The sequence below is a fragment of the Oncorhynchus masou genome, unplaced genomic scaffold (genome assembly GCF_036934945.1).
Source record: "Oncorhynchus masou masou isolate Uvic2021 unplaced genomic scaffold, UVic_Omas_1.1 unplaced_scaffold_3417, whole genome shotgun sequence".
Classification (NCBI taxonomy): domain Eukaryota; kingdom Metazoa; phylum Chordata; class Actinopteri; order Salmoniformes; family Salmonidae; genus Oncorhynchus; species Oncorhynchus masou.
In genome coordinates this window covers 5,448-30,240 of record NW_027009827.1, presented here as the reverse complement: position 1 = coordinate 30,240, position 24,793 = coordinate 5,448, and the positions used below count along the sequence as shown (strand labels likewise).

Below are 24,793 nucleotides of genomic sequence, written 5' to 3'. Positions count from 1 at the left end.
AGTCTCCTCTCCCTCATACATCTACTCACATCTCCCATGTCTCTCTCTCTACCCACTCGTTCAGTCTCCTCTCCCTCATACATCTACTCACATCTCCCATCTCTCTCTCTCTACCCACTCGTTCAGTCTCCTCTCCCTCATACATCTACTCACATCTCCCATGTCTCTCTCTCTCTACCCACTCGTTCAGTCTCCTCTCCCTCATACATCTACTCACATCTCCCATGTCTCTCTCTCTCTACCCACTCGTTCAGTCTCCTCTCCCTCATACATCTACTCACATCTCCCATGTCTCTCTCTCTACCCACTCGTTCAGTCTCCTCTCCCTCATACATCTTTGTGATAGTATGAATACATTATCATTCTGTTTGCCTTCAGTTCCCAAGCCATTATTATGAATGGACAAGAAGCCACACCAAACCCTTATGGTGTGCTGCATCAGTCACCTTTTCACTGGAGCAAATATGGTAATACCTGTCCATACAGCTAGGCATTATGGGTCAAGGAGGAGTAAATGAAGAAACTTCCTATCTATCTCTCTCTCTTTCTCTAGTGCCAACACAATGCAGAGGCAAGTGGAGGTCAGAATGCATGAAAGCCATTTGGAGCCCATCGTGGAGCCTCCTCAGCCTATGTGTTGGGGAATATGCAGCAAAATCATGAATAACTTGGTCCTTTTCCTCACCATCCTTGGTAAGTTAGTCTGTCCTATCGATGTGTCTGCTTGTTACTGTCTTGGTAAGTTAGCCTGTTGCATAGATGTTACTGTCTTGGTAAGTTAGCCTGTTGTATAGATGTTACTGTCTTGGTAAGTTAGCCTGTCGTTTAGAGGTGACTGGTTGTTACTGTATTGGTAAGTTAGTCTGTCATATAGATATTACTGTCTTGGTAAGTTAGTCTGTCATATAGATGTTACTGTCTTGGTAAGTTAACCTGTCGTGTAGATGTTACTGTCTTGGTAAGTTAGTCTGTCATATAGATGTTACTGTCTTGGTAAGTTAGTCTGTCATATAGATGTTACTGTCTTGGTAAGGTAGCCTGTCGTATAGATGTTACTGTCTTGGTAAGTTAGCCTGTTGTATAGATGTTACTGTCTTGGTAAGTTAACCTGTCGTGTAGATGTTACTGTCTTGGTAAGTTAGTCTGTCATATAGATGTTACTGTCTTGGTAAGGTAGCCTGTCGTGTAGATGTTACCGTCTTGGTAAGTTAGCCTGTTGTATAGATGTCACTGTCTTGGTAAGTTAGCCTGTTGTTTAGATGTGTCTGGTTGTTACTGTCTTGGTAAGTTAGCCTGTCGTATAGATGTTACTGTCTTGGTAAGTTAGCCTGTTGTTTAGATGTGTCTGGTTGTTACAGTCTTGGTAAGTTAGCCTGTCGTATAGATGTGTCTGGTTGTTACTGTCTTGGTAAGTTAGCCTGTTGTATAGATGTCACTGTCTTGGTAAGTTAGCCTGTTGTTTAGATGTGTCTGGTTGTTACTGTCTTGGTAAGTTAGCCTGTTGTTTAGATGTGTCTGGTTGTTACTGTCTTGGTAAGTTAGCCTGTTGTTTAGATGTGTCTGGTTGTTACTGTCTTGGTAAGTTAGCCTGTCATATAGATGTGTCTGGTTGTTACTGTCTTGGTAAGTTAGCCTGTCATATAGATGTGTACACTTTCAGTCAGTAGATTTGAAACTAATGCTCATGAGTCAAAATGGGTCCCTGAAAATTGTGTCATCTATTTTGTATGTTAAGTTACAAAAATCAAGTTTTATTTCTATTTTTGTTTTTTGCAACTCATATTTTATGTTACAAATTCAAATTCGTACAATATGTTACAAATTAGTAAATTCTTAAGATCCCGGATTGCATCTTTAACAATGAAAAGTGTGGGGTTTGATATAATTTAGTTTTGATATAATTTAGTTTTTCTGCACTTAGTCACCTCCCATCCCTCACAGTGCATAAGGTTGCCCAAAACTTGTGGGTGAAAGTGTAGCGAGAGCCGAGGTAGAGCTTGTTGTGTTCAGGGTATAAACACTAGCTGATGTGTATGAATACAAATAGCCCGGTGTGTGTGGTTCCAATGAGAGATCCAGTTGATATGACTGTGGGTTCTCTCTCTGTGTTCCAGGTGTGATCACAGGCTCTGTTTCTGGAATACTACTGCGTCCCATGTCGCCGCTCCCCCCTGATGTGGTCATGATCATCTCGTTCCCAGGAGACATCCTGATGAGGATGCTGAAGATGCTCATCCTTCCCCTGATCATCTCCAGTCTCATCACAGGTGGGAGACCAGAACCCTGCCATCATCTGTCTTTATTATGGATCCCCATTAGTTCCTGCCAAGGCAGCAGCGACTCTTACTGGGGTTTATTATGGATCCCCATTAGTTCCTGCCAAGGCAGCAGCTACTCTTCCTGGGGTTTATTATGGATCCCCATTAGTTCCTGCCAAGGCAGCAGCGACTCTTACTGGGGTTTATTATGGATCCCCATTAGTTCCTGCCAAGGCAGCAGCGACTCTTACTGGGGTTTATTATGGATCCCCATTAGTTCCTGCCAAGGCAGCAGCGACTCTTACTGGGGTTTATTATGGATCCCCATTAGTTCCTGCCAAGGCAGCAGCTACTCCTCCTGGGGTTTATTATGGATCCCCATTAGTTCCTGCCAAGGCAGCAGCTACTCTTACTGGGGTTTATTATGGATCCCCATTAGTTCCTGCCAAGGCAGCAGCGACTCTTACTGGGGTTTATTATGGATCCCCATTAGTTCCTGCCAAGGCAGCAGCGACTCTTACTGGGGTTTATTATGGATCCCCATTAGTTCCTGCCAAGGCAGCAGCGACTCTTACTGGGGTTTATTATGGATCCCCATTAGTTCCTGCCAAGGCAGCAGCGACTCTTACTGGGGTTTATTATGGATCCCCATTAGTTCCTGCCAAGGCAGCAGCTACTCTTCCTGGGGTTTATTATGGATCCCCATTAGTTCCTGCCAAGGCAGCAGCTACTCTTCCTGGGGTTTATTATGGATCCCCATTAGTTCCTGCCAAGGCAGCAGCGACTCTTACTGGGGTTTATTATGGATCCCCATTAGTTCCTGCCAAGGCAGCAGCTACTCTTCCTGGGGTTTATTATGGATCCCCATTAGTTCCTGCCAAGGCAGCAGCGACTCTTACTGGGGTTTATTATGGATCCCCATTAGTTCCTGCCAAGGCAGCAGCTACTGGGGTTTATTATGGATCCCCATTAGTTCCTGCCAAGGCAGCAGCTACTCTTACTGGGGTTTATTCTGGATCCCCATTAGTTCCTGCCAAGGCAGCAGCTACTCTTCCTGGGGTTTATTATGGATCCCCATTGGTTCCTGCCAAGGCAGATAAACAGTACATCATATAACATTATTACACCACTACATATCTACAATACAAAATGTATAATATCACCATACAACAATATGACAACGTACTACAGTATACGTGTGTGTAGAGTGCGTTTGCTAGCGTTTGTCTGTACTAGCACGAGAGGCATTGTACGTTAGAGTGTTATTATAGCATTTATCCACAGGAGGTTGGTGGCACCTTAATCAGGGAGGACGGGCTCGTGGTAATGACTGGAGCGGAATCAGTGGAATGGTATCAAACACATCAAACACCTGTTTGGTGCCGTTCCATTTCCTCTGTTCCATGACATTATTATGAGCTTTCCTCCCCTCAGCAGCCGCCACTGCATTTATCACTAGAGTATCTGGAATACATATCTTCTGTAGTTTATGTAACCGGTTGTTGAACTGCGGGCCTCTCTCACCTCTCTCCCACTCCAGGACTGGCAGGGTTGGATGCCAAGTCCAGTGGCCGCCTGGGCACCCGAGCCATGGTGTACTACATGTCTACCACAGTCATCGCTGCCGCTCTGGGTGTCATTCTGGTGCTGCTCATCCACCCAGGTAACCCCAAGCTGAAGTCCAACCTCGGGCCTGGCAAGAAGAACGACGACGTCTCCAGTCTGGACGCCTTCTTCGATCTAATTCGAAACCTTTTCCCAGAAAACCTGGTTCAGGCCTGCTTCCAACAGATCCAGACAGTCACCACAAAAGTCCCCGTACCTACCAACAGGACCAGGGGTCCACCACAGTTTACCATCAAAAGGGGTCTTCAGTACAAGAGTGGGATGAATGTGCTAGGTTGGTACACTTATAGAAAACATGCTGTTAACTGGAATGAATGGTTGTCTTAGCAGAGTCCAAATAATTGATTTGCCACTTTCTGCCTCCTTTTCAAACTGTAGGTTTGATTGGGTTCTTTGTGGCTTTCGGGATAATCATGGGGAAGATGGGAGAAAAGGCCAAGCTCATGCTGGAGTTTTTTAACGTTCTCAACGAGATCGTCATGAGGATTGTTGGCATGATTATGTGGTAAGTCTTATCCTCTCTAGAGTTATATACCTCTACCCCCCCCTCTAAAATAACAGGCATTCTAGGAAGTCCACTCGAGTCACTGTAGCCAAAGGAGAAAAGTGTTATTTATTACAGGAAATTAGCCCCCAATGTACATGTTTGCCCCAATATTTCCAATTACATACCACTATTGACCTTTCATTAGTTTTACCAAACTGCAAAACTAATCTCACCAAGGTCTCTCCCAGGTATTCCCCGTTCGGTATCGCCTGTCTCATCTGTGGGAAGATCATCTCAATCGATGATCTGGAAATGGTTGCCAGGCAACTGGGAATGTACATGGTGACCGTGATCGTGGGCCTTGTCATCCACGGTGCCATATTTCTACCGCTAATATACTTAGTCATCGTGAAGAAAAATCCCTATGTCTTCTTCATGGGAATCTTCCAGGCCTGGGTCACCGCTATTGGGACAGCATCTAGGTACAAGACCCAAACCCATTCTCTAACCTATTCTCTAACCTATTCTCTAACCCATTCTCTGACCCATTCTCTAACCTATTCTCTAACCTATTCTCTAACCCATTCTCTAACCTATTCTCTAACCTATTCTCTAACCTATTCTCTAACCTATTCTCTAACCCATTCTCTAACCCATTCTCTAACCTATTCTCTAACCTATTCTCTAACCTATTCTCTAACCTATTCTCTAACCTATTCTCTAACATATTCTCTAACCCATTCTCTAACCCATTCTCTGACCCATTCTCTAACCTATTCTCTAACCCATTCTCTGACCTATTCGCTAACTTATTCTCTAACCTTGTTCTCTAACCTATTCTCTAACCTATTCTCTAACCTATTATCTAACCCATTCTCTGACCTATTCTCTAGCCTATTCTCTAACTTATTCTCTAACCCATTCTCTAACCTATTCTCTAACCTATTCTCTAACATATTCTCTATTCTCTAACCTATTCTCTAACCTATTCTCTAACCTATTCTCTAACCCATTCTCTAACCTATTCTCTAACCTATTCTCTAACCCATTCTCTAACCTATTCTCTAACCTATTCTCTATTCTCTAACCTATTCTCTAACCTATTCTCTAACCTATTCTCTAACATATTCTCTAACCTATTCAATTCTTCTCTGTCACCCTCCCTTAATATTGCCTTTCCCAGAACCCATTCGAGAACCCATTCTAGAACCCATTCTGCTTGTTTACGATAAGACAGACAAAACAAGATGCCTTGACCTTGCTTGTTTTGTCTCCACTCTACAGATAAACTAAAAACAAGAGTAATGTTATTCGTGGTGCACACAGCGCAAAGTTGCTTTCAAAAATGAAAAACCTTAGCTTAGGTTAGAATAAATAGTTCATTTATATTAAGGGCTCTGCATTACCCAACCTATTTGATAGATTGTATGACAGAGTAGGTTTTGAGCCACAGCCGAAGCTCACACTGAGATGATAACAGCAACAGAGATGTGGTTCATGCCCTAGAGGGGTGTCCACATTTCACGGGTTGTCTGATACCTTCATGCATGACACCAGATTTGTAGAGCTTAGCTACCACAATGTAGTTAGACTCTTGTCGACTAATCTTACTGCTTAAAGTAAGACCCTTTAAAAGTCACCCTTTGAGAGAACATAATGCTCAATGCATAATATAGATATTATGGAAATTCAGTGTTTAATACAATTCCAAGTATTGTGATATGTATTAAGTATGAGTTCTGTACCCGTCTCTCAGTGCTGGTACCCTGCCAGTCACATTCCGCTGTCTGGAGGAGAACTTGGGCATCGATAAGCGAGTGACGCGATTCGTGCTCCCCGTGGGCGCCACTATCAACATGGATGGCACTGCGCTTTACGAGGCCGTGGCAGCCATCTTCATCGCCCAGATGAATAACATCGACCTCGACTACGGCCAGATCGTCACTGTCAGGTAGGACACTTCCAATCCTACATGACTAGGGCCCTGTGTTTTGGACTATCATGTCACATGATCTAGGATTTCATCTTTATTTTAAGCCTTTTCCAGACATTAGATTTACACCAAAAAATAAAAGCAATTATCTGAGCATGGTGCTGGAACATGGTGCTGGAGCACAGTGCTGGAGAATGGTGCTGGAGGATGGTGAAGGAGGATGGTGCTGGAGGATGGTTCTGGAGGACGGTGCTGGAGCACAGTGCTGGAGAATGGTGCTGGATGTGTATGTGTAATTGACTGAGATCTCATGGTGCTGGAGGATGGTGCTGGAGCACAGTGCTGGAGAATGGTGCTGGAGCACAGTGCTGGAGAATGGTGCTGGAGGATGGTGCTGGCCCATCTGACATAATAAGAAAAGGGACCGTTTGTTGAAAACCCTTTAAATAAAGGTTCAAATTCAGGTCATGTGACATGATCGTTCAAAACAAGGTGCCCTATATCTGAAGTATTGACCTTGACAAAAAACATTTATTCATGTACCTACAATATAAGGTTGAAATTAATGTATGTGTAATTGACTGAGATCTCTCATCCTGACTGTAGTCTGACCTCAACCTTGGCCAGTGTGTAATTGACTGAGATCTCTCATCCTGACTGTAGCCTGACCTCAACCTTGGCCAGTGTGTAATTGACTGAGATCTCTCATCATGACTGTAGCCTGACAGCAACCTTGGCCAGTGTGTAATTGACTGAGATCTCTCATCCTGACTGTAGCCTGACAGCAACCTTGGCCAGTGTGTAATTGACTGAGATCTCTCATCCTGACTGTAGTCTGACCTCAACCTTGGCCAGTGTGTAATTGACTGAGATCTCTCATCCTGACTGTAGCCTGACCTCAACCTTGGCCAGTGTGTAATTGACTGAGATCTCTCATCCTGACTGTAGCCTGACAGCAACCTTGGCCAGTGTGGGAGCAGCCAGTATCCCCAGTGCTGGATTGGTGACCATGCTACTGATCCTAACCGCCGTTGGGTTACCCACCCAAGACATCAGTCTGTTGGTGGCTGTTGACTGGCTGCTGTGAGTACTCAATCTTGCACTTGTACCTGCATTCACACGTACAGAGAATGTTTCCACACACACACAATAGCTTCTTGTTACCTCAGGATAAAACTCTGGTCTTCCACAAAATATTGTCCTCAGCTTTGTTCCCCCGAGAGATTACCTTCTGCACTTGTCTGTCTCTGTGTCTGCCTCCCCACCCTAAAAACAAATACAGGGATCGGTTCCGAACCTCCGTCAACGTGGTTGGGGACTCCTACGGGGCCGGTATCGTTTTACCACCTATCCAAAGACGAGCTCGATGCGTTTGACGCTGCGCAAAAAGTTGATGAATTTGAGTTGACAAAATCCCAATCCTTCTTGGAGAACAACACCAACCAGTGTGTTTACGCTGCAGCCCACAGCACAATCATGATAGATGATTGCAAGGTACATTTCATCTTTAAGGATATAGAGACGTGCATGTAGACTTCCCCGTAACGGCTGCTTTTCCTTCTCTTGTCATTTGGCATGTCCACATACATCCATGTCACCTTATACAGTTATTTTGGAGAAAACAACATTACAAGGTGGAGAAACTAAATAAATATGCTCTTATATTTATTTACTCACTCACTAACTATATGGAAAAGCAGTTTTTGTGATACCTGTGTACTTTTGCTGGACAGTTTACTATCATTCTGATGTTGTGTTTTTGACACAGTTTTTGTTTTGAAAACATTTTTCCGCACTTTACTTTTCTTCCTATGTCTTGTATTAATCTGTGACATGAGTGGGAGTCTTTTTCTTCATTGGACATGTATTTGTGGCAGCCCTGCTTACATGATTCGCTTCAGTTTTAAGGCACCTTTTTAAATCAACACTGTATGGCTAGTGGTACACATGAAGACTGCTATTTCATCATGTTTATCCAAACAGCGGCAGACATATTATGGACCTGTCAACATCCTTCTTTCTACTGTAGCTATTTCTTTAGACCAAAAACTCAATGAAAAGTCCATGCTCTTATTTTCAGAGCATTTTACTGATCCATTTGTCATGGATCATTGTTCTATTGCTTTGCTTGCATGGGACAATTACTAATCCCTGTTTTATACTGTAATTTAGTTGTTTTCTTACAATGGATTTATTCAACATTATTGTCCCGGTAATTCTGTTGGGCAGAGAATCCATAAAATACATGGCCAAGATAGAAAACAAAACTGACTCATCAATGTTTTACGTTCTCCTGTCAGTGAGAAAACACATTTCAATCCATCTTTCTGTATCTGCTGTCGCTTCAGTATTCAGAGAGAATTCAGTCTATCTTTCTGTATCTGCTGTCGCTTCAGTATTCAGAGAGGATTCAATCTATCTTTCTGTATCTGCTGTCGCTTCAGTATTCAGAGAGGATTCAATCTATCTTTCTGTATCTGCTGTCGCTTCAGTATTCAGAGAGGATTCAATCTATCTTTCTGTATCTGCTGTCGCTTCAGTACTCAGAGAGGATTCAATCTATCTTTCTGTATCTGCTGTCACTTCAGTACTCAGAGAATATTCTTTCTTTTCTTTTTCTTTCTTTCTGTATTGGGACCAAATTTCGCTTCAGTATTCAGAGAATCCCTAGTAAATTCAATCTATCTTTCTGTATCTGCTGTCGCTTCAGTATTCAACAAATCTTTCTGTATTCAACAGAGAGGATTCAATCTATCTTTCTGTATCAACCAAATTCAACCAATTCAAGAGATTCAATCTATCTTTCTGTATCTGCTGTCGCTTCAGTACCAGAGAATATTCTTTCTTTTCTTTTCTTTCTATTGGGACAAGTCCCATTAACCAAATTCAACCAAAAGGACGGCCTTGGATTCTCTGCTCCAACCCTCTGACAGCTTCATTATGACTGTGCCTTGGTCTTACAGTTAGATGTCCCTGGTAATTGCTTGCAGGTATCCATGGGCAATGGAAATGGCCACCCCAACGGCCACCCCAACACTGCAGATTTCTCTCTTGTTGAGGAGGAACCATGGAAACGAGAGTAAAGCAGCACCCTGCTCCGACCTCATCCTGACTTCCACAAGCTTCCCTTCCTGACCAAAATAAAGAACGTAACCACACTTAGCCCTGTAATCACAAGCTTTGGTGCATCAGTCCTACTTCCTGTGGTCTGACTATGGTCAGTTCATTGACTATGGGATGAAGCTCCCCTCGCACAAAGACAACGTAGGTACGCATCCACTTGTACCTATAATAAACAATTAGATTAGGACTTCCAAATGACATTGCTTAAGCTGTGCTGGTGATTTTTAAGGCATTGTTTAGTATAATGGTCCCATTCAGGTGGTTGTATTCTGAACCTTACTCCACAGTGCATGTTCTCTGATATACGCAATGCCGCACTTTCATTGCTGCTCAACCTTTTGGGGGAAAAGCAATCCTTCTGTCTGTTTTATGTATAACAAATGTAGGGGTTTTGTTAGCGCCAGAGGCAGTTCAGAGAATGTGTGCTTATGGGATGTGGCCTTGCCAGTTGTATACAAGGACCAGCTGAGGAGTGTTATGATGAGAAGCCCCTCTGTGGAGAACCCTCCTGTCAGTCACTACTATTCCTATTCCTGACCCTGCACAACCTTATAACAGTATGTTCCAGAAACGCTTGATGTTCCAGGGGTTGCTAGATATTCAGTGGTGGTCGATTCACTTTTCTTTGTTTTCCAGAGTGGCTTTGACGCTTTCTAAAACCTGCTGCCTTCTAATAGCACTAAGAATAAATTAAAGAGCCTTGGTAATGCACATTTTCTTACAAATATAAAAAATTGCAAAAACGTCAAGGCAAACACTGAACTATCTCAAAAAGCCCTTGACTTTACTACTGCCTCTTGTTGCAGTCAACCAAAAGCAGCAAACAGGTAATGAAATCGTTAACGTAACAACACCCCGCAGCAAAGGGAAGCAGAATGTTGACCATGTGGCTCCCCTAGTGACAGAATAAAAACAAGTGTTGGGTGTGTTGAAGGAGCTACAATACCTTTGACTTAGAGGATTAAACTCTGGCATCGGCACACATGATCAGCCTCTAAGCACTGGAGCTTACCTCTGGACTTAACATCACTAAATGCCTCCAAATGCGACTGCTGCGTATTTATAGACAGCCAACGACGCAAAGGTGCATATGGACAGCATTAACAAGACATGTGCAGAGGCAGGAAGAGAATTTAATGTGTTCCCTCCCTGGCTGTGGAGGACAAACACACCAACAATCAATATGTTCTATATGTTTTTGTGTGTCTGTATATAACGTATACGTGCATTCGAGTGTGTGTGAATGTGTGTGTCAAAGAAAGAGTGAAAGAGAGAGAGAACAAAAGACAGAGTAGGAGATGGTAGAGAGAGAGAGTAGGAGATGGTAGAGAGAGAGAGTAAGAGATGGTAGAGAGAGAGTAAGAGATGGTAGAGAGTAAGAGATGGTAGAGAGAGAGTAAGAGATGGTAGTGAGAGAGAGAGTTGGTAGAGAGAGAGTAAGAGATGTCAGGTAGAGAGAGAGTAAGAGATGGTAGAGAGAGTAAGAGATGGTAGAGAGAGTAAGAGATGGTAGAGAGAGAGTAAGAGATGGTAGAGAGTAAGAGATGGTAGAGAGAGAGTAAGAGATGGTAGAGAGAAAGAGATGGTAGAGAGAGAGTAAGAGATGGTAGAGAGAGTAAGAGATGGTAGAGAGAGAGTAAGAGATGGTAGAGAGAGAGTAAGAGATGGTAGAGAGTAAGAGATGGTAGAGAGAGAGTAAGAGATGGTAGAGAGAGAGAGTAAGAGATGGTAGAGAGAGTAAGAGATGGTAGAGAGTAAGAGATGGTAGAGAGAGAGTAAGAGATGGTAGAGAGAGTAAGAGATGGTAGAGAGAGGGAGTAAGAGATGGTAGAGAGAGAGTAAGGATGGTAGAGAGAGAGTAAGAGATGGTAGAGAGAGAGTAAGAGATGGTAGAGAGAGAGTAAGAGATGGTAGAGAGTAAGAGATGGTAGAGAGAGAGTAAGAGATGGTAGAGAGAGAGTAAGAGATGGTAGAGAGAGAGTAAGAGATGGTAGAGAGAGAGTAAGAGATGGTAGAGAGAGAGAGTAAGAGATGGTAGAGAGAGTAAGAGATGGTAGAGAGTAAGAGATGGTAGAGAGAGAGAGTAAGAGATGGTAGAGAGAGAGAGTAAGAGATGGTAGAGAGAGTAAGAGATGGTAGAGAGAGGGAGTAAGAGATGGTAGAGAGAGAGTAAGGATGGTAGAGAGAGAGTAAGAGATGGTAGAGAGAGAGTAAGAGATGGTAGAGAGAGAGTAAGAGATGGTAGAGAGAGAGAGTAAGATATGGTAGAGAGAGAGTAAGATATGGTAGAGTAAGAGATGGTAGAGAGAGGGAGTAAGAGATGGTAGAGAGAGGGAGTAAGAGATGGTAGAGAGAGGGTAAGAGATGGTAGAGAGAGAGTAAGAGATGGTAGAGAGAGAGTAAGAGATGGTAGAGAGAGAGTAAGAGATGGTAGAGAGAGAGTAAGAGATGGTAGAGAGAGAGAGTAAGAGATGGTAGAGAGAGAGAGTAAGAGATGGTAGAGAGAGTAAGAGATGGTAGAGAGAGAGAGTAAGAGATGGTAGAGAGAGAGTAAGAGATGGTAGAGAGTAAGAGACGGTAGAGAGAGAGAGTAAGAGATGGTAGAGAGAGAGAGTAAGAGATGGTAGAGAGAGAGAGTAAGAGATGGTAGAGAGAGGGAGTAAGAGATGGTAGAGAGAGGGAGTAAGAGATGGTAGAGAGAGAGTAAGAGATGGTAGAGGGAGAGTAAGAGATGGTAGAGAGATGATAGAGGGAGAGTAGGAGATGGTAGAGAGATGGAAGAGAGTAGGAGATGGTAGAAGGAATATAGTCTTGTAAGCCGGTCGGCCCTGAAAGTCAGTACTTTGTGTGTTTGTATTTCTATGCTAAACGACAACCTTGCCTTGTCAACCACAATCTGTTCAGTCAGTCAGCGTGATGATTACGACAATGTTAATTACAGTCAAATAATCCATCTCAACAAAAAATTTGCCCTTCAATTTGGATTTGAATAGTTCAGCTCCATCTCCAGCATGCTCATTTGTGACTCTGAAAGAAAGGAAGGCCGGTCCTCCCTTTATAAAGTTCTGTTTCAGACACTTCCTCTAACGTATGTCGTATCAACATGCTAAATACAAAGACCGAAAAAGTAGCCTGCAATTACAGATAGGACTATTTGGAGCTAGGTGTGTGTGTGTCCAGCACTGCCCTGTACAAACCTCTGTACCTGGACCAGTAAGGTTATATAACAACACGACCATAACCTTGCAGTGGATGCTGGGTAGAATCTGAATAGGGAACTGATCTTTACAGCAGTACTGGGTCTCAGAAACAATCTGGACGGAACCTGTTGAAGAGCAGCGTTATCTTACATCTCCATGTTCAAAGTGCCTCCTTGCACTTTGTGGTTATAACATATACTAGATCCAGGTAGATATTTAGGTGAAACGTTTTGTAGTGAATCCTAAACAAATGTGATCTCCCAGAGGGTTCTGCTCAGGGTTTCTATAACGACAGGAAAACCATATGCAAATGTAGAACTACGTTGTTTGTCCTTTTACTTTGGGTAGTAGTCTACTAGTCTCACAGAGATATTAACCTTCCAATGTTAGGTTCTTATTTTTCAGAGTAAATAACCCACGGACACTAGAGAAGCTTTAACCAAGTTGAATTCTTCCCAAAGGTTCTGTACAGCTGTAATCAGACAACCCAACATTTGTCCCATCCAGATATTTATATCCCACTGAAGACACTCCCTCTCTCCAATCCTTACAGTATATGTCCAACAGGAAGAAGGTAACCAGATAAGAAATCCTGATTACTGACCTCACCTCTCATTTGCTGACCTCAACCCCTCCTTCACCTAATCCACAGATGTCCATCTGTCTTCCCTATATCAACACTTCGCTCTCCTCTCCTCCATCAAACACATTCCACAGAGAACCCTTAACTTTCTCCTTTGATTCTATGCTTCTTCTCTATCATTTATTTAATATCTCAATGTTCAAAATGTCGAATCCAACACCAATATACATATGGAATTGTTTGGTCTTTTTCAGGGAGTCAGATGTTGTTAATACTCTTAATGCATACACAGAATGATCCAGAAAATGGGACTGGAAAGAGAGGAAAAATGAGAAAAAAGTGCTGTATTTTTCACCAATATGGACTGGGTGGTGTTATTTTATTGTTTGTTTTACAGTATCGTTGTTACTTTTGTTCTTAGGTTGACAAGATAAGAGGGAAAAGTCCAATTAAAGGTGTAGCTTTCTCAGAGTGGAATCAAGATGACAGGGGCAGGCATCAACAGAGCTTTGGTGCTGGCAGCTACTGTATGTATGTACGTTAGCTGAATATCCGGTTCAGGCAGCCTATGCACCTATGCAAAATGCTCTTGAGTCTTGTCCAGACATAGCTTAACACTGTTAAACATCAGTGCTTCATAAATTCACTTTAAATGTTTTCTTTCTCAGTTTGGCTTTTTCCTCTTTTTATTTTTCTATGAATACCTGTTGACATGTACATGTAGACCAGTCTTCTGCTGTCGATTTTCTATCCTGGATTTTGATTCAATGCACATATGTGTCCAAGAACGTGTTGGAACATTCTTCCTCATTGTTGTGTAATCTGTCTGATGTTGACTGTGTGAATGTGTGGTTCTAGAATATGTCTGATGTTGACTGTGTGGTTCTAGAATCTGTCTGATGTTGACTGTGTGAATGTGTGATTCTAGAATCTGTCTGATGTTGACTGTGTGAATGTGTGGTTCTAGAATATGTCTGATGTTGACTGTGTGAATGTGGGATTCTAGAATCTGTCTGATGTTGACTTTGTGGTTCTAGAATCTGTCTGATGTTGACTGTGTGGATGTGTGATTCTAGAATTTGTCTGATGTTGACTGTGTGAATGTGTGGTTCTAGAATCTGTCTGATGTTGACTGTGTGAATGTGTGATTCTAGAATCTGTCTGATGTTGACTGTGTGAATGTGTGGTTCTAGAATCTGTCTGATGTTGACTGTGTGAATGTGTGGTTCTAGAATATGTCTGATGTTGACTGTGTTAATGTGTGGTTCTAGAATATGTCTGATGTTGACTGTGTGAATGTGTGGTTCTAGAATCTGTCTGATGTTGACTGTGTGAATGTGGGATTCTAGAATCTGTCTGATGTTGACTGTGTGAATGTGTGGTTCTAGAATCTGTCTGATGTTGACTGTGTGAATGTGTGGTTCTAGAATATGTCTGATGTTGACTGTGTGAATGTGTGGTTCTAGAATCTGTCTGATGTTGACTGTGTGAATGTGTGGTTCTAGAATCTGTCTGATGTTGACTGTGTGAATGTGTGGTTCTAGAATCTGTCTGATGTTGACTGTGTGAATGTGTGGTTCTAGAATCTGTCTGATGTTGACTGTGTGAATGTGTGATTCTAGAATCTGTCTGATGTTGACTGTGTGAATGTATGGTTCTAGAATCTGTCTGATGTTGACTGTGTGAATGTGTGATTCTAGAATCTGTCTGATGTTGAATGTGTGATTCTAGAATCTGTCTGATGTTGACTGTGTGAATGTGTGATTCTAGAATCTGTCTGATGTTGACTGTGTGAATGTGTGGTTCTAGAATGTGTCTGATGTTGACTGTGTGAATGTGTGGTTCTAGAATCTGTCTGATGTTGACTGTGTGAATGTGTGATTCTAGAATCTGTCTGATGTTGACTGTGTGAATGTATGGTTCTAGAATCTGTCTGATGTTGACTGTGTGAATGTGTGATTCTAGAATCTGTCTGATGTTGAATGTGTGATTCTAGAATCTGTCTGATGTTGACTGTGTGAATGTGTGATTCTAGAATCTGTCTGATGTTGACTGTGTGAATGTGTGGTTCTAGAATCTGTCTGATGTTGACTGTGTGAATGTGTGATTCTAGAATCTGTCTGATGTTGAATGTGTGATTCTAGAATCTGTCTGATGTTGACTGTGTGAATGTGTGGTTCTAGAATCTGTCTGATATTGACTGTGAATATGTGGTTCTAGAATCGGTTTGATGTTGACTGTGTGAATGTGTGGTTCTAGAATCTGTCTGATGTTGACTGTGTGAATGTGTGGTTCTAGAATCTGTCTGATGTTGACTGTGAATGTGTGGTTCTAGAATCTGTCTGATGTTGACTGTGTGAATGTGTGGTTCTAGAATCTGTCTGATGTTGACTGTGTGAATGTGTGGTTCTAGAATCTGTCTGATGTTGACTGTGTGAATGTGTGGTTCTAGAATCTGTCTGATGTTGACTGTGTGAATGTGTGGTTCTAGAATCTGTCTGATGTTGACTGTGTGAATGTGTGGTTCTAGAATCTGTCTGATGTTGACTGTGTGAATGTGTGGTTCTAGAATCTGTCTGATGTTGACTGTGTGAATGTGTGGTTCTATAATCTGTCTGATGTTGACTGTGAATGTGTGGTTCTAGAATCTGTCTGATGTTGACTGTGTGAATGTGTGGTTCTAGAATCTGTCTGATGTTGACTGTGTGAATGTGTGGTTCTATAATCTGTCTGATGTTGACTGTGAATGTGTGGTTCTAGAATCTGTCTGATGTTGACTGTGTGAATGTGTGATTCTAGAATCTGTCTGATGTTGACTGTGTGAATGTGTGATTCTAGAATCTGTCTGATGTTGACTGTGTGAATGTGTGGTTCTAGAATCTGTCTGATGTTGACTGTGTGAATGTGTGGTTTTAGAATCTGTCTGATGTTGACTGTGTGAATGTGTGGTTCTAGAATCTGTCTGATGTTGACTGTGTGAATGTGTGATTCTAGAATCTGTCTGATGTTGACTGTGTGAATGTGTGGTTCTAGAATCTGTCTGATGTTGACTGTGTGAATGTGTGGTTCTAGAATCTGTCTGATGTTGACTGTGTGAATGTGTGGTTCTAGAATCTGTCTGATGTTGACTGTGTGAATGTGTGGTTCTAGAATGTGTCTAATGTTGAATGTGTGTGAGTGAACTAAAGAAAGTATGAATTTAATTTGTCTGAAATGTAAAAATGTAATATTCTCTGTCAGACAAATGGACTAAAAGTGTGGTAAAGTGTTTTACTACTTCTTGTGTACATATAATTATGGAAACCAATAAATGTTGAAATGAAAAATGAAAAACGGATTGTTTCTTTCATGACGTATGGTCCCAGAGTACCAAAGCATGGTAGTAGTTGTTGTATTTAAACCCCAGTAGTTGTAGTTAGTTCATAGTTTAAAATGATCTGCAGTACACTTTATATGAACAGACGTGGAAATAGAAGGGAGAAACTACATTTGGTAACCATTTAGTGTAGCTGACTAATGAAGTGTTGTAATGGTTTAAAAATGCATCCATTATACTGCAGCAGTAGCTATGCACTGAGCATCATACAACTGTCTAACACTAGAAGAACACTGAGTGTTTAAAACGAATACATATGAAGTATAAAGTATATTATACTTACTATGACTCACATATCGGCATTCATCTGAACAATGCGTAATGCCACAGTCAGCAGGATTTTACACCCAGGGGAAATGTAGTGAAAAGCAGGGCTCGAAGTAGGTTGGTATTCAGTCTTTCTACTATACTTGACTTATTGTGGCTGTGTAGTACTTATGTGAGTCCCTGAGTGTATGTGTCACTATTAAACATCTAGAAAGACATTCATTTATATTCTGTATGGATTCTGTATTTTCTTTTACAGGATGATCAAAAACATGTACACAAATAAGATTTGTTGATAAAAAAATAGTGCAATGTAAAAACAAAAATAGCAACAACAATAACAACAATAACAACAATAACAACAACAACAACAATAACAACAACAACAACAACAACAACAACAATAACAATAACAACAACAACAACAACAACACTGGTCGGTGAGTGAGAATTAGAAATTCAGTATGACCTTGTTTTCTTTTTTTCTAACAATGGTTCTGACAGTGTTTGTAACTTTGATAATATACATAATGTCCACAGAGATATAGAGACGTGTTCATCCACAGCCCTTCGGAACAGCTGTTTATCAGTCTGACTTATCTGGGCTACCAAAGGTCAAAGGGACAGTTCAAACTGTCCCACATACATTCTAGAATGTCTCCATTCACAGGCATAGAATCAGGAATCACTAGCTACAGATGGAGGGTCTTAATTTGATCACCCGGTTGTTGCAGCAAATTTCCTGCAAGGTAGGAAATGCAAACTTGTAGTTATTCAAAGTTTAAAAATAGTTCTAAAGTTTGTAATTTCCGCTTAAAAATGTCAGACTTGATTTGCCCTAACTACAAAAATGCATTACCAACCCCTACTAAAATGTCCAATAATTATAAACCACACAATCATTCACATTTCCAGTTGCTGCAGGACTATTTCCCTGCTGTGAGAAATCTTTCCATGACATAGACTGACCAGGTGAATCCAGGTGAAAGCCATGATCCCTTATTGATGTCACTTGTTAAATTCACGTCAATCAGTGTAGAAGAAGGGGAGGAGACTGGATTGTGCTTTGAGACAATTGAGACATGGATTGTGTATGTGAGCCATTCAGAGGGTGAATGGGCAAGACAAAATATTTGAGTGCCTTTGAACAGGGTAGGTGCCAGGTGCACCCGTTTGTGTCAAGAACTACAATGCTGCTGGGTTTTTCACACTCAACAGTTTCCTGTGTGTGTCAAGAATGGGGGGGTCCACCCACTATGCCACCCACTATGCCACCCACTATGCCACCATTGACTAGAATGGGGAGACCCGTTCCATTCTATTTCTAAAGTGTCAGTTGTTGTTATTTTGTCCCCGTTCTGCATCTCCTTGGCCCGTCTCAGTCCAGCGGCTCTTTCTCAGGGAGGTCCTCCAGAAGTATGACAGTGTACTCTCCAGCATGGATGTTTTCCCTTGGCCTCTCTTTAGACAGAAACCTCTCCCTTTCCCGCTCCGCCTTCTCATCTCCTGAGCTCGCGTTGGCCACCTTCTTCTCAGAAGCCTGGGCCGGTGCATTCCACCTGCAAGATAATTTGACATGGTTTAATTCCATGGTTTGTAACTAAGTGACAACATATTTCAATCTCATGAACATATTTTCCTGGATGGGTTTGAAAGTGGTGGATTTTACCTGTCTCTGGTACCTATGGCGACACAGATTACGACCAAGACCGCCACGCCCGCGACGAAGGCAACGATGATCAACCAACCTGGAGGAGGAGGAGAAGAAGACGAAGCAGACAGTGAGGGGAAGTGACCGTGTCTACTGGATCCTCTAGTACGTTCACAAAACATTGTCTTCAAATTTAAACTGCACACAGGAGCAGAACGTTCCCTGGTGTATCAGTAGCATAGTTAGCTGGGCGTGTATGATTCAGGAACTGACCCGATGTATATGAATCATGTTGTCTGGATGGGGTTGGTTTTACAGCAGCTGCATCATGAAGAACTGTGGAAATAGAGATAGATTAACTACAATTTACACTCAAAGAGATGTGTTCAATACTAACAAAAAAGTTCTGATCTCATTACAGCAGGCATATAGACCTGCCAGAGAGCTGACTATTACGACAATGGACATGCCCTAGGCCACTCTGCTAACAGATACAATGGACATGCCCTAGCCCACTCTGCTAACAGATACAATGGACATGCCCTATCCCACTCTGCTAACAGATACAATGGACATGCCCTAGGCCACTCTGCTAACAGATACAATGGGACATGTCCTATCCCACTCTGCTAACAGATACAATGGACATGCCCTAGCCCACTCTGCTAACAGATACAATGGACATGCCCTAGGCCACTCTGCTAACAGATACAATGGACATGCCCTATCCCACTCTGCTAACAGATACAATGGACATGCCCTAGGCCACTCTGCTAACAGATACAATGGACATGCCCTAGGCCACTCTGCTAACAGATACAATGGACATGCCCTATCCCACTCTGCTAACAGATACAATGGACATGCCCTAGGCCACTCTGCTAACAGATACAATGGACATGCCCTAGCCCACTCTGCTAACAGATACAATGGACATGCCCTATCCCACTCTGCTAACAGATACAATGGACATGCCCTAGGCCACTCTGCTAACAGATACAATGGACATGCCCTAGGCCACTCTGCTAACAGATACAATGGACATGCCCTAGGCCACTCTGCTAACAGATACAATGGACATGCCCTAGCCCACTCTGCTAACAGATACAATGGACATGCCCTATCCCACTCTGCTAACAGATACAATGGACATGCCCTATCCCACTCTGCTAACAGATACAATGGACATGCCCTATCCCACTCTGCTAACAGATACAATGGACATGCCCTAGGCCACTCTGCTAACAGATACAATGGACATGCCCTATCCCACTCTGCTAACAGATACAATGGACATGCCCTAGGCCACTCTGCTAACAGATACAATGGACATGCCCTAGGCCACTCTGCTAACAGATACAATGGACATGCCCTAGGCCACTCTGCTAACAGATACAATGGACATGCCCTAGGCCACTCTGCTAACAGATACAATGGACATGCCCTATCCCACTCTGCTAACAGATACAATGGGACATGCCCTAGGCCACTCTGCTAACAGATACAATGGGACATGTCCTATCCCACTCTGCTAACAGATACAATGGGACATGTCCTATCCCACTCTGCTAACAGATACAATGGACATGCCCTAGCCCACTCTGCTAACAGATACAATGGACATGCCCTAGGCCACTCTGCTAACAGATACAATGGGACATGTCCTATCCCACTCTGCTAACAGATACAATGGACATGCGCTATCCCACTCTGCTAACAGATACAATGGACATGCCCTAGGCCACTCTGCTAACAGATACAATGGACATGCCCTATCCCACTCTGCTAACAGATACAATGGGACATGCCCTATCCCACTCTGCTAACAGATACAATGGACATGCCCTAGGCCACTCTGCTAACAGATACAATGGACATGCCCTATCCCACTCTGCTAACAGATACAATGGACATGCCCTAGGCCACTCTGCTAACAGATACAATGGGACATGTCCTATCCCACTCTGCTAACAGATACAATGGACATGCCCTAGCCCACTCTGCTAACAGATACAATGGACATGCCCTAGGCCACTCTGCTAACAGATACAATGGACATGCCCTAGGCCACTCTGCTAACAGATACAATGGACATGCCCTATCCCACTCTGCTAACAGATACAATGGACATGCCCTAGGCCACTCTGCTAACAGATACAATGGACATGCCCTATCCCACTCTGCTAACAGATACAATGGGACATGCCCTATCCCACTCTGCTAACAGATACAATGGACATGCCCTAGGCCACTCTGCTAACAGATACAATGGACATGCCCTATCCCACTCTGCTAACAGATACAATGGGACATGTCCTATCCCACTCTGCTAACAGATACAATGGACATGCCCTAGGCCACTCTGCTAACAGATACAATGGACATGCCCTATCCCACTCTGCTAACAGATACAATGGACATGCCCTAGGCCACTCTGCTAACAGATACAATGGACATGCCCTATCCCACTCTGCTAACAGATACAATGGACATGCCCTATCCCACTCTGCTAACAGATACAATCGACATGCCCTAGGCCACTCTGCTAACAGATACAATGGACATGCCCTATCCCACTCTGCTAACAGATACAATGGACATGCCCTAGGCCACTCTGCTAACAGATACAATGGACATGCCCTATCCCACTCTGCTAACAGATACAATGGACATGCGCTATCCCACTCTGCTAACAGATACAATGGACATGCCCTATCCCACTCTGCTAACAGATACAATGGACATGCCCTATCCCACTCTGCTAACAGATACAATGGACATGCCCTAGGCCACTCTGCTAACAGATACAATGGACATGCCCTATCCCACTCTGCTAACAGATACAATGGACATGCCCTATCCCACTCTGCTAACAGATACAATGGACATGCCCTATCCCACTCTGCTAACAGATACAATGGACATGCCACTCTGCTAACAGATACAATGGACATGCCCTATCCCACTCTGCTAACAGATACAATGGACATGCCCTATCCCACTCTGATACAATGGACATGCCCTAGATACAATGGACATGCCCTATCCCACTCTGCTAACAGATACAATGGACATGCCCTAGGCCACTCTGCTAACAGATACAATGGACATGCCCTATCCCACTCTGCTAACAGATACAATGGACATGCCCTATCCCACTCTGCTAACAGATACAATGGACATGCCCTATCCCACTCTGCTAACAGATACAATGGACATGCCCTATCCCACTCTGCTAACAGATACAATGGACATGCCCTATCCCACTCTGCTAACAGATACAATGGACATGCCCTATCCCACTCTGCTAACAGATACAATGGACATGCCCTATCCCACTCTGCTAACAGATACTATGGACATGCCCTATCCCACTCTGCTAACAGATACAATGGGACATGTCCTATCCCACTCTGCTAACAGATACAATTGGACATGTCCTATCCCACTCTGCTAACAGATACAATGGGACATGTCCTATCCCACTCTGCTAACAGATACAATGGACATGTCCTATCCCACTCTGCTAACAGATACAATGGGACATGTCCTATCCCACTCTGCTAACAGATACAATGGGACATGTCCTATCCCACTCTGCTAACAGATACAATGGACATGCCCTAGCCCACTCTGCTAACAGATACAATGGACATGTCCTATCCCACTCTGCTAACAGATACAATGGACATGCCCTAGCCCACTCTGCTAACAGATACAATGGACATGCCCTATCCCACTCTGCTAACAGATACAATGGACATGCCCTATCCCACTCTGCTAACAGATACAATGGACATGCCCTAGGCCACTCTGCTAACAGATACAATGGACATGCCCTATCCCACTCTGCTAACAGATACAATGGACATGCCCTATCCCACTCTGCTAACAGATACAATGGACATGCCCTATCCCACTCTGCTAACAGATACAATGGACATGCCCTATCCCACTCTGCTAACAGATACAATGGACATGCCCTAGGCCACTCTGCTAACAGATACAATGGACATGCCCTATCCCACTCTGCTAACAGATACTATGGACATGCCCTATCCCACTCTGCTAACAGATACAATGGGACATGTCCTATCCCACTCTGCTAACAGATACAATGGGACATGTCCTATCCCACTCTGCTAACAGATACAATGGGACATGTCCTATCCCACTCTGCTAACAGATACAATGGACATGTCCTATCCCACTCTGCTAACAGATACAATGGGACATGTCCTATCCCACTCTGCTAACAGATACAATGGGACATGTCCTATCCCACTCTGCTAACAGATACAATGGACATGCCCTAGCCCACTCTGCTAACAGATACAATGGACATGTCCTATCCCACTCTGCTAACAGATACAATGGACATGCCCTATCCCACTCTGCTAACAGATACAATGGGACATGTCCTATCCCACTCTGCTAACAGATACAATGGGACATGTCCTATCCCACTCTGCTAACAGATACAATGGACATGTCCTATCCCACTCTGCTAACAGATACAATGGGACATGTCTTATCCCACTCTGCTAACAGATACAATGGGACATGTCCTATCCCACTCTGCTAACAGATACAATGGGACATGTCCTATCCCACTCTGCTGTCCTATCCCACTCTGCTAACAGATACAATGGACATGTCCTATCCCACTCTGCTAACAGATACAATGGGACATGTCCTATCCCACTCTGCTAACAGATACAATGGGACATGTCCTATCCCACTCTGCTAACGGATACAATGGGACATGTCCTATCCCACTCTGCTAACAGATACAATGGGATGTATTCAGACTGGACAACCCAAAGCCTTCCTTTGACATCAATGAATGATTTACGCAGAAGTATGAGTAAAGTACAAGGATCTCAATGCTGAATGCCACCCATTATGAACACAAGAACTTTGAAGGGACATAATATTAGTACACTTCTCCTGGATAAACAGTACTGTACCTGTAGAGGTATCCACTGCCGGTTCCTCCCTTGGTAGAGCAAACCTATTGCTGCCTTGAATTCTTGTCTTTGTTTCAATGAATGGCTTATCGACTAGGGAGTTGTATGTTTGGTCCTCCTCGCCAGCAGGGGCTGCTACTGTGGTGCTACTCTGAGGCAGGAATCCCGACCCTGACCCTTCGATGTCTGAATTCATCCTGACTGTTGTAGGTGCGGCAGAACTGGTGGTTGAGGTGAAGGCCAGCTCTGTGTTCATCTTTGCAGCCCCGCCTTCCTCCAAGCCTGTCATACTGGTTAGGTTAGAACGAGGTGTATGGCTGCTCCCCGAACTTTGGCTCGGTCTGGAGGTGGTACTAAAGCTTGGATCAAGGCTGAGAGGTAACAGGTCTTCTTCTTCAAACTCTGAGATGGGACTATGGCTGGGGCTGGGATCCGGTACACGACTAGGGCTGGCGACAAACTTTGGTCTGAATATATCGTCCACCAACTCCTCTAGCTCTGTTGTGGTGCTAGCATCATGAGTTGGATAAGGACTGGTGCTGGGGTTAGCGTCATGAGTTGGATAAGGACTGGGGCTGGTGCTGGGGTTGGGGTTGGCGTCAAGGATTGCGTTAACATCTTCCAAATCCATCGGAAAATCAGTGGTGGGTTTAAACTCTACTGTGGGGACAACCTCTGCTGTGGGGATAAAATCTGCTGTGGGTACAAACTCTGCTGTGGGGACAAACTCTGCTGTGGGGACAAACTCTGCTGTGGGGACAAACTCTACTGTGGGGACAAACTCTGCTGTGGGGACAAACTCTGCTGTGGGGACAACCTCTACTGTGGGGATAACCTCTGCTGTGGGGACAAACTCTACTGTGGGGACAACCTCTACTGTGGGGACAACCTCTGCTGTGGGGACAACCTCTGCTGTGGGGACAACCTCTGCTGTGGGGACAACCTCTGCTGTGGGGACAAACTCTGCTGTGGGGACAAACTCTGCTGTGGGGACAAACTCTACTGTGGGGCTTTCGGTATCCAGGATCATTTCATCTTCCTCTGGTGAATCAGGTCTATCACTTGGACTGGAATCATAGTTGTACTTTTCATAATTGTCCTCTGTGTCGCTTTGACTGGGCGAGGAGTTGGACTGGGGCGAGGAGTTGGACTGGGGCGGAGGTTAAAGCTAGGTTTAAGGTTGGCGTCAAACAGCTCCCCTTCATCGTCTTGTCCTGAAGTGGGGTGTTTCATACTGCCCTCTGTAGTGCTGCCCTCTGTCTCATCTGTGCTACCCTCCTCTGGGTCAAAGGTGGGCAGCTGGTCTTCCGGGTCAGATG

The 24,793-nt window shown here is 43.6% G+C and overlaps 1 protein-coding gene and 1 pseudogene across 1 annotated transcript; one reads left to right on the top strand and one right to left on the bottom strand.

Annotated features, from left to right (window-relative positions):
* Positions 1-563: 563 nt before the first annotated feature.
* LOC135534448 (excitatory amino acid transporter 2-like) lies at positions 564-9,387 on the top strand (annotated as a pseudogene).
* A 7,150-nt stretch (positions 9,388-16,537) lies between these two features.
* On the bottom strand, positions 16,538-24,588 carry LOC135534447 (protein NYNRIN-like). The gene is made up of 4 exons (XM_064961440.1): positions 23,475-24,588; positions 18,778-18,840; positions 18,523-18,601; positions 16,538-18,412 (listed from the first exon to the last, which is right to left on the bottom strand). Exons 1-4 carry the CDS (start codon positions 24,502-24,504, stop codon positions 18,232-18,234), a joined length of 1,353 nt encoding a protein of 450 aa, XP_064817512.1. The 5' UTR covers positions 24,505-24,588; the 3' UTR covers positions 16,538-18,231.
* Between the last annotated feature and the right edge of the window lie 205 nt (positions 24,589-24,793).